Source organism: Phacochoerus africanus, chromosome 16, assembly GCF_016906955.1.
Source record: "Phacochoerus africanus isolate WHEZ1 chromosome 16, ROS_Pafr_v1, whole genome shotgun sequence".
NCBI lineage: Eukaryota > Metazoa > Chordata > Mammalia > Artiodactyla > Suidae > Phacochoerus > Phacochoerus africanus.
In genome coordinates, this window is record NC_062559.1 from 10348911 (window position 1) to 10359535 (window position 10625).

At 47.2% G+C, this 10625-nt stretch overlaps 1 protein-coding gene and 1 non-coding gene across 2 annotated transcripts; both read right to left on the bottom strand.

The window, feature by feature from the left end:
* Positions 1 to 1535: 1535 nt before the first annotated feature.
* On the bottom strand, positions 1536 to 5822 carry FMC1 (formation of mitochondrial complex V assembly factor 1 homolog). The gene is made up of 2 exons (XM_047763763.1): positions 5642 to 5822; positions 1536 to 1831 (listed from the first exon to the last, which is right to left on the bottom strand). Exons 1-2 carry the CDS (start codon positions 5777 to 5779, stop codon positions 1628 to 1630), a joined length of 342 nt encoding a protein of 113 aa, XP_047619719.1. The 5' UTR covers positions 5780 to 5822; the 3' UTR covers positions 1536 to 1627.
* A 583-nt stretch (positions 5823 to 6405) lies between these two features.
* Positions 6406 to 6478, bottom strand: TRNAR-CCU (transfer RNA arginine (anticodon CCU)). The gene has a single exon. It is a non-coding gene; the product is annotated as a tRNA-Arg (tRNA).
* Positions 6479 to 10625: the final 4147 nt, after the last annotated feature.

Below are 10625 nucleotides of genomic sequence, written 5' to 3' on the forward strand. Positions count from 1 at the left end.
TACTACGCAGCCCACCTTGTTGACCTTAACTCAACCCATATCGTTATTCATTAAGTCTCCTCAGTGACCCTATCCCAATGTGTCATTTGTTTCCTACCAGGATCTTAACATCATATTAGTGGGTTTTTCTTTTTTTGTTTTTGCTTTCTAGGGCCACGCCTCCTGAGGTATATGGAGGTTCCCAGGCTAGGGGTTGAATTGGAGCTGCAGCCACCAGCCTACACCACAGCAACACAGGATCCGAGCCACATCTGCAACCTATACCACAGCTCACAGCAATGCCAGATCCTTAACCCACCGAGCCAGGCCAGGGATCGAACTCAAATCCTTATGGATACTACAGATGGGTTTGTTACCATTGAGCCACAATGGGAACTCCATATTTGTGTATTTTTAAATAAAATATCTATTTTAATTGTCCTTTTTTTTTTTTTTGGTCTTTTTAGGGCCGCACCCATAGCACGTGGAGACTCCCAGGCTAGGGATCCAATAGGAGCTGTTGCCATGGGCCTACACCACAGCCACAGCAACGCCAGATCTGAGCCGTGTCTGCGACCTATACCACAGTTCACGGCAATGCTGGATCCTAAACCCACTGAGCGAGGCCAGGGATCAAACCCAAAACCTCATGGTTTCTAGTCAGATTCATTTCCGCTGCGCCATGATGGGAACTCCTGTATTTTTAAATAAAAGTGTATCTATATAATTGGTTGTTTATGTATAGGAAACATGTAGAAAGATGCACACCGAACTCTTAAGTAGCCATTACCACGTGGTAACGAGGTTGAGAGAGGAGGGAGGGACAAGGGAAAAGACACAGAGGGCTTTATTTTCTATGTCCATACCTTTGAATTCCTTAACAATAGGCCATATTCCCTTTGTTCTGGCCACACCTGAGGCATGCAGAAGGTCCCAGGCCAGAGATTTAACCCACACCACAGCAGTGACAATGCCAGATCCTTAACCTGCTGAGCCACAAGGTAACCCCCATATTGCTTTAAATTAAAAAGGAAACTAATAGTTTTTAAAAGTAAATCAAGGAGTTCCCTGATGGTGCAGTGGGTTAAGGACCTGGCAATGACACTGTAGTGACCCAGGGTTGCTGCTGTGGCGAGGGTTGAATCCCTGGCCAGGGAACTTCAGCATGCCATGAAAAAAAAAAAAACTAAATCAAGAACATTAGTCAGGGAGTTCCCATTGTGGCTCAGGGGATTAAGGACCCAACGTTGTCTCTGTGAGGATGTAGGTTCAATCCCTGGCCTTACCCAGTGGGTTAAGGATCCAGCACTGCCACAAGCTGCAGCACAGGTCACAGCTGGGCTCGGATCCAGTGTCACCGTGGCAGTGGTGTAGGACTTAGCTCTAGATTTGACCCCTAGCCCAAGAGCTTCCATCCATATGCTGCAGCTGCGGCCAGAAAAAGGAGGAGGAAAAAAACATCAGTCAGCGTAGTGTTAGAACTTTAGCAAATTCACTGAGAGTAAAGGGAACCTCCCTAAGGAACACTCAGCCAACAAAGTTACAGAGAAAACCCCTAAACTTTAAAAAATAATTTAATCATAAATACACATTGATAGAAATAATCGAATTCTTGTATGAAGGCAGGATCCAAAGAATCTCTCCATTTTCATGGCTCCCAGCCCTTCCCTCCAGGCTGCTGGGGCAACTTGAGACCTACTAAGCCAGCCAACTCCTCCACCGAGCGCTCACCCTTGCCATGAAATTCCTGATGAAGGGCCACGTGCTCTCGGATGCTTCGGAGGAGGCAGAGATAGGTAGCAGCTTGGAAATGAAGTTCATGCTGGGCTCTGCACAATTTCTCACTGGTGACCTGGAGAAGCAGCAAGGTCAGATATTTTATTAACAGCCCAGCTACAGATACAGGGCCAGGGAGAAAGATTTATTAAACAAGACTTCTCTAGAATGAAAGTAAATTGTACAGAATACAAATGTGTCTGTGTACACTTAACATACAGAAAGAGGCATTTTGTAACTGAGGATTAGGAAAGTCGGCTTCTAGTTAAGCAAGGAAACTTTTTTTTTTTTCTTTCTAGGGTCACACCTGTGGAATATGGAGGTTCCCAGGCTAGGGGTGGAATTGGAGCTGCAACTGCCAGCCTACACCACAGCCCCAGCAATGCCAGATGTGAGCCGCGTCTGCAACCTGCACAGAAGCGCACAGCAACACCAGATCCTTAACCCAATGAGTGGGGCCAGGGATTGAACCCGGATCCTCATGGAGACTATGTCAGGTTCTTAACCTTCTGAACCATGACGGAAACTCCTAATCGAGGAATTCTACAAGAAGTTTCATTCAGGCATTTCAGTGAGGGTCCTCAAATTTTAATATTGGAAATTAATTACCACTCTTGTTTCCACATCCTCATTTAAAGAATGAGGAAACTAAACCCCAGGGAGGCTCCATGGTTGCTTAACGGCAGAGACGGGGAACTATACTCAGGAACTATTATCACTAATGTTGTCTAAGGAATAAAATAAAGAACTTTCTCCCCTTGGAGTTGCTGTCATGGATCAAAGGTAACAAACGCAACTATACCCACAAGGAGGCGGGTTTGATCCCTGGCCTTGCTCAGTGGGTTAAAGGATCCTGAGTTGCCATCAGCTCTGGTGTGGGTGTCACAGACAAGGCTTGGAGCCCCCACTGCTGTGGCTGTGGTGTAGGCTGGCAGCCACAGCTCAGATGCGACCCCTCGCCTGGGAACCTATCCGGAGGCTCCTAAAGAACAACAAAAGCTTTGTCCTCGCCAGTAACAAAACGAAAGTTTTATCTATAAAGCACGCGTGTTCATATTACTGAACAATACGCCTCACAGGTGATTTATCTGAAAAATCTGTATTTTGATGACCTTGAGAAACTGGAAGTGCCCCATCTATTCCAACATCCCCAATGACTCCAAACCCTGTTTCTTCATCCTAATTAACTTCCAGATTAAGTAAATTAGTACAAAGACTTGACTAGTTTTACATTCTGAGGTTGTGAGAAAGGAGCAGGCAAGGTGAGATGGAGCTGTGCGCACAGCCTTGAGTGACATAAGAAGCCCCATCCGAGTGTCTGGGCACCATAGCCTGTATCTGCCTTTCTTCGACCTTTCTTTAAATCATGAACAAAGGGTAGCATTCTTAACAGTCTAAATTGATGGACTTTGAAATAGGAATTCTATGTTAGGGTAGAGGGGTCGTGAGGGTCAGCAACAGAACAGCAAATGAGCCACCAGAGACCAAGAGATGTACTGAAATAGAAAACTGCATCTTCCCTACGGAGAAGAGGCGATTCCTCCCTAATCAATTCCCTTCAGCCCAGGGAAAGAGGAGAGAAAATGGGCAGAGGTGACTACTGAGTTAGCTCTGAGTCAGCAGGAACTAGAAGCCATTCCCATATCCTTATGTGCATTCCAGAGAGTAGTGTTTCTGGAATGTTTAGCATGTATTTCACATATATGTCCAAGGAATTTCTGAGCAATTGTCAAGCCCCTCTCAAGGGCAATAATGCTACCTCCACAAGCTACACGTCATCTTAAAAATCTTAAGAGTCACCTCCCACTACATTTACAATAAATTTTTTTTAATTTTTTGTCTTTTTAGGGCCATACCTGCAGCATATGGAGGTTCCCAGGCTAGGAATCAAATCAGAGCTGCAGCTGCCGGCCTACACCACAGCAACTTAGGAACACAGCCACATCTGTGACCTACACCACAGCTCACGGAAACGCCAGATCCTTAACCCACTGAGTAAGGCCAGGGATCGAACCCCTATCCTCATGGATACTAGTCAGCTTGGTTACCTCTGAGCCCCAACGGCAACTCCTACAATAAAGTTTACATTCCTGCCTACCACAGACCTTATCTCTTCCACTACATCCAATAGGCCCTAAGCCTTAAGGGCTCTGTCAGTTTCTCTCACCTCTGGGCCTTCGGTTGTGCAGCTTCTTTACCTGGACTTCCTCCTCTCCGACCCCCCACTTATTTGCTAACTCTATCCTTTAAGTCACCGCTTGATGAATTTCCTCCTGAAAGCATACCCCCTGAGTATACCAAGACCACTGTTGTCTTTTTTTCTTGTCTTTTCTACGGCCACACCCGCGGCACGTGCAGGTTCTTAGGCTAGGGGTCAAGCTGCAGCTACAGCTGCCGGCCTACACCAGAGTCACAGCCATGCCAGATCTGAGCTGCTTTTTCGACCTACATCACAGCTCACCCCAACGCAGGATCCTTAACCCACTGAGCAAGGCCAGGGATCGAACCCGCAACCTCATGGTTCCTAGTCGGATTCGTTAACCACTGAGCTGCGATGGCAACTCCGAAACCACTGTGGTCTACTTACTCCCTTGGCACCTGTTTATTTTAAGCGCTTGGGCACATGATGGGTTGTACGACAGAACCCATGTGAATCTTATTTGTCATTTTAGGCTAACTTCCTAGAAGCCCCTAATATTGTGGCCTTTTAAAAACTAGTTGAACTTTAGTTCTAAAATGTTGCATTCTTGGACCTCTTGTGTGGCTCACATAACATTTTACATTCTAACTTCCACGGCTCAGAAAATCAAAAGCACAAGGGTTCTCTGACATCACCCAAAGGACTCTAAGTTTCCTTCCTTAAGGTGAGAGCCGTCTCAGCTGACAAGAGCCAAGATCAAGTAAGGAATTAAATGGAAGACTCTTATTTGTGAACCAAGTTACCTAGACTCTAGTTGTTCCTACACGTGCGCTTGTACAGGTCAACTGTCCCTGAGCCTCAGTTGCCCCATTTGAAAAAAATGATCTGCCATCTGATCTTGCTTAAGGGGTAGGTGTGGGGAGGGTGGATTTCTCAAGGGATTTTCCAAGATGACCTCCCATAAATCCCTATTTACCTCCGACACGTGGAAAACCGGCATCTGGCCATAAATCATGTTAATGTTGTTAAGTCATAGTACCACCTCAGTAGAGGTTTCTAGTTGACCTTTTTTTGCGGGGGGGGGGTGTCTTTTTTGTCTTTTTAAGACCACACCTGTGCCACAGGGAAGTTCCCAGGCCAGGGGTCTAATCCGAGCTGCAGCTGCTGGCCTACACCACAGCCACAAAGCCGGATCCAAGCCACGTCTGCACATACACCACAGCTCATGGCCATGCAGGATCTTTAACCCACTGACCGAGGCCAGGGATTGAACCCACATCCTCATGGATACCAGTCCGGTTGCTACCGCTGAGCCACGATGGGAACTCCCTACTCTTCGAGAAGTTCTGGATATTACCCTCTGCACCAAAAACTGCTTCTCAGAATAGTTCTCCTAGGGGAAAAGGGTTGGATAGATCCTGTGGTTAGTGACCCTACACTGCCCACCAAAAATATCTTTTGTCCCTCTTTCCACCACTTCAGTTTCTTCTGACTTTCCCCTCCGCACATGCCAATAAAACCCTCAGGGGGCGATTCCACCCTAGGAAGATCTTGCTCTCCCTGGACCCCGGGTTGGCTCTCAGACTTAGGCTGCAGACCAAGGTCTAGGGGCTGGAGCTTTCTGCAGGGAAGCAGGGCCTCAGAAATGAGCGCTCAAGCCCGGAGCGCTGCACTTCCGCCCAGACCGACTCTCCCTCCCTTCCCAGGAAAGCGGAGGCTGGAGCACCCGGACACTGGCTTCCGTACCCGATGTGCACGGAAAGCTTTCACGAGGTACCGATAGGCCGCGGTGTCACGATAGGGTCGGCCCGTGGCCGCGTTCAAGTAGCGCAGCTCCCGTAGAAGGCCTCGCCAAGTGCGCACCGGTGAGCCTAAGGCCGCCATTTTCCTGTCCTCGGAGACCGGGGCGGGGCGGCGCCCTGAGGCTCCTCTTACGCCTGCTCCCCACCCCCCGCCCTGCCGATTAGTGGTACGGTCGCAATCAGACTGCTGGCTCCCCCTATTCATTGCAGGGCAGTGGAATGTCTCATTTCCCTTCTTTGAGGAGCATTATTAATCGAACGTCGAGCGACACCTTAAGGAATTAAGAGAAAAGCAAACGAAAGCCGAGTGTAACTGAATACCCTGGAGAAAGGTCAGGCGAGGGAAAAGGAGGTCCTTTCCTGACTGCGTCACTTCAGACGCCATTAACTGACCGGCGGCTGAGTCTGGAGAAAATGAGGGAATGTCGGAAGTGGGTGTCGATTTGAAATAGAAAGCTGAGAAGATATATCTATTTTTTATTTCTAGAGGGAATATCAAAACTCAGCATATTGACTTCCTAGAGATCTTAACAGGACTGCGGCTCAGACAAGGAAACGGGAGTATGTTGATTCTCGGAAACTAGCCCCACACCTAGAAGAAAATCTTAGACACTTTTCTCATCTTTAAAAAGTTAGCATGTGTCACTAAGTTATGTGTAAGGGGGAAGAGGCAAAAGTTTCACTGAGAAGTTCACCTAAAATTCCAACCACCCCAGATGGGACTCGAACCCACAATCCCTGGCTTAGGAGGCCAATGCCTTATCCATTAGGCCACTGGGGCTGCTGTGAGGAACGTGCTCAAACAACGTATTCAATTTTTTTCCTGCTTTGTACGTCATCATCACTTAAGTCTCTTTTTTGACCTATCCTAGGAGATCACACTTAGCACCAATATAAAGGGCGAGGCATGCTGGGAGTTGTAGTTCACAGAATCAAATTCGCGTTACAGCTCCAAAGGCTTTACCCTCGAAATAGAACCGATGCGCCGGACGGAGAACGGGCACGCGCACAGTTTTGCGTATGCGTTTGCCTGCGCCGCAGCCCCCGCGCCTGCGCAAAAGGGCACGTACGACAACGCGGAGCCGAAGGCGCTGGAAACGCTTGGGGAATCTCGGAGATTGGCCCTCCGAGCTTCTGCTCCTTTGCGTTTTTTACAGGAAACAGCCGGCCCCTTCCGGTATTGCGGCTTTCCTACCTGCTAGCTCGGCCCCAGCCTGCCGCTAGGTGGCGTTGGTAGCGGTCATTTTCTGTTTCCGGTTGAAACAGGCCATTTCCGCAGAGCCAGGAGTCAGGCAGAAATGGTTACATGGCCTTCTGAGTTGGCGGGCCAGTGGTAAACATGGGGCGGCAGGAAGTTGTTCAATTCATTAGGAATTAGTTAATTCGAAATAATTAGGAGTTAATTTTCTGGTTCTGTTCATTACTGAATAACTTGGACAAGTCACTTCTGAGTTTCACGACCTTACCCCTTGCTTAACATGTCTCAGTGGCTCCGCATTGTCCCTAAGATAAATTTCAGACCACTGGACCCTGCCTAAATTGACCCTCGTCTTTATCTTAACGTTTATGTCTCACTGTTCATTTCCCCTCATCCTCTGCCCCGTATCTGAACTTCTCTCGTTGTTTTTCCATATTTGTGTTATCCTCTTTGTGCAAATCTTAACCATTTGCATTAATCCTCCTATTTACCTTTTGGGCCTCGAGCTTCCTCGGGAAGTCTAGGTCAGACATTTCCTCAGGCCCTTATGGTCAGTATGGCAAGATTAAAATGATTCGCCTCCTCTGTGCTCATCTACATTTTCTAGATTCCCTATGTGATCTTAAACTTTTACAAGCTGCTACTTGTGTCTCAGCCTCATGTTCCACAGCTGCTCAATCTCAGAAATTCCCACTCTTAAACAGGCCACTCTTGCTAGGTCCGTGTCAGAGTCCACTTGTTCTAGCTGGGGCCAATTTTGATCACTTTTTCATACTTCGACTGAAATCCAGAATCAACACAAGAGTAAACCAGTGTGACTTAATGTGAATGACTCTCTCCCAGTCACACTCATACTATTCATTTCATTCTAATCACAAGTTTCTGATTTTCAAAAAGCAAATATGCAGGATGGGGTTAGGAAGAATGCTATCAGTTATTCTTCCCTCAATAGGAATTTGTTGAACTAACTTTCCAAGAGATGGCAAATTTGGCGTTCCCTTGTGGTGCAGTGGGTTAAGGATCCTGTGTTGTCATGGCCGCAGTTTGGGTAGCACTGTGGCAGGTTCAGTCTCTGGCGGTGGAACTTCCACGTGCCCTGGGTGTGGCAAAACAAACAAAAAGTGAAGCAAAGTACCATATTTAAGCCCGCTCTGAGGAAGCAGGACAATTTATTGGAAGTAGGTTTTCAGTAATTGTTGCTATGTTTTGGTAAGGGGCAATGAGATGTAATTCTGAATTCCTTTTTACTGAACTGCCAAAAGACTCCTCTTTTCTTTTAGCCTAAGCCATTTTTACATTAAAGCAGAGTAAAAAAAAAAATGTAAGCTCTGTGTGGCCACTAGTCACCGGAAATGGCCTTCTCATACACCTGTTGCTTTTTACATCAAGCAGTGAAGCTTATTTCCCATCCTACCCACTCTTGAATCTGAGTGGCTTTGTGACTAGCTTTAACCAATAAATAGAATGTCTGGGACGTCTCTGGAACCTCAGGCCTTTAAAACTGACAGCTTTAACTCTCTGCTTCTCATCTAGAAACACTGCTCTGAAAAACCCAGCACATGGGAGAGGACTGAGATAAGCCCAGCTGAGCTCTCAGCACTGAGTATCAGTCACTGAGTGAGCCATCGTGAATGTCCCAATCCAGTGGCACCCCCAAATGACTACAGCCTCAGCCAGTGTTGCATGGAGCAGACAGCTGCCCAGCTGAACCCAGTCAACCCATAGAAACATTAAAGATAATAAAATGGTGGTTGTTTGGGAATAATTCCACTAAGTTTTAGAATCACTCTGTCAACAGAAAACCAAACTAGTCTAAAAAAGTTCTTAGAGACGGCTTAGGCAAAATTTTTAATTGTGTAGCTTTAGAAAGTGTTTGTGCAGGGCTACACACCCAAAGCCCTATGGTAGAGACCAGGCAGGTAACACAGAGTAAATCAGGCGGGTGGGTTCCTTCCTCCTCCACAGGAGCTCGACTTTTCAGCTCAATCTACTTGCAACATGGGAATGTGGTTCCAGTGTTGCCAGAGCTTCTGCTTTTCCAAGAGAAGTTATAGATCTAGAATTTTTATGAAATGACCTTTTAAATGTTAGCAATCAGCTAGAAACAATACCATTTATCAAACCAAGCACTTCTGATGGCCTTCTATAACCTCAGTTTGCAAGTGCAAGTGTGCAAACTATGTTCCAGGGCACTTTATAGGTAATGCTTCATTTGACCCTCACACAATCCTATCAGGTAGGACTCTGATTTTACTTACTTAGAAATGTGGGGCAGGGAGTTCCCATCATGGCCCAGCGGAAACGAGACTGACTAGGAACCATGATGTTGCGGGTTCCATTCCTGGCTTCACTCAGCAGGTTAAGGATCCAGAGTTGCCCTGAGCTGTGGTGTAGGTGGCAGACCCAGCTCGGATCTGGCGTGGCTGTGGCTGTGGTGTAGGCCGGCAGCTGTAGCCCCGATTGGCCCCCTAGCCTTGGAACCTCCATATGCCATGGATAAGGCCCTAAAAAGCAAAAAAAACAAAAAGTTGGGGAAACCTCAGAGCAGTTTCTTTTTTTTCTTTTTAGGGCCACACCCACGGCATATGGAAGTTCCCAGGCTAGGGGTCCAAATGGGAGCTACAGCTGCCAGCCCAAGTCACAACCATAGCACAGCTATAGCAACACTGGATCCAAGCTACATCTGAGACCTATGCTGCAACTTGCAGCAGCCCCGGATCCTTAACCCTCTGACCGAGGGTGGAGATTTAATCTGCATCCTCATGGCTATTAGTCGGGTTCTTAACCCGCTGAGCCACAATGGGAACTCCTCACGGCAGTGTCATGGTTTAGCCAGTTTTACTAACTGGTCAGCTGGTATTTGACCCCAGGCAATCAAACTCAGAAGGCTATTTTCTAACTTTAAAAAAGATGCTGGGTTATTGTCAGAATTTCTTGGTAAGGCTAGAGACCAGGCTTGGAAGCTACACCACTAAGAACCTCACCCCAAAGCCTGCCCCAGATCTAGTCCAGTAAAAACACCAGCAGGCACCATCCCCACAGCTAGTGCTGCTGACAGAGTGACCAGGGACAGGGACTGGACACTGGCCTCTAGGCTGTTGCTCCAGGATACTGGCAGTAGCAGACTTGGCTTCCACTTGTGCCACAGTGGATTAAATTGTTACCTTAAAAGTCACGTTCTGGGGTGGGTACTTCTAATTAGCATGGCCTGGGTCAGGTCATGTTGGTCAGAGAAGGCTGGGAAAACAAATATTTTCTCACTCAGTGAATGTTTATTGAGCATCTTCTATAAGTCAGACACTCCTCTATTCTACATGCTAGGGAAACAGAAGCCCAAGTAGAAGAGGTAAAACTTGCCTATACTCATGAAGCTTCCACTCTATAAACAGGCAGACAGACAATAATCAAAACAAGCAAAACAGGAGTTCCCGCTGTGGCTCAGTGGTTAATGAATCTGACTAGGAACCATGAGGTTTTGGGTTCGATCCCTGGCCTCGCTCAGTGGGCTAAGGATCCAGTGTTGCTGTGAGCTGTGATGTGGGTCACAGACAAGCCTCGGATCCCACGGGGCTGTGGCTGTGGCTGTGGCGTAGGCCGGTGGCTACAGCTCCAATTCCACCCCTAGCCTTGGACCCTCCATATGCTGTGGGTGCGGCCCTAGAAAAGACAAAAATAAATAAATAAATAAACAAACAAACAAACAAAAACCAAGCAAAACATAAAATTTGTC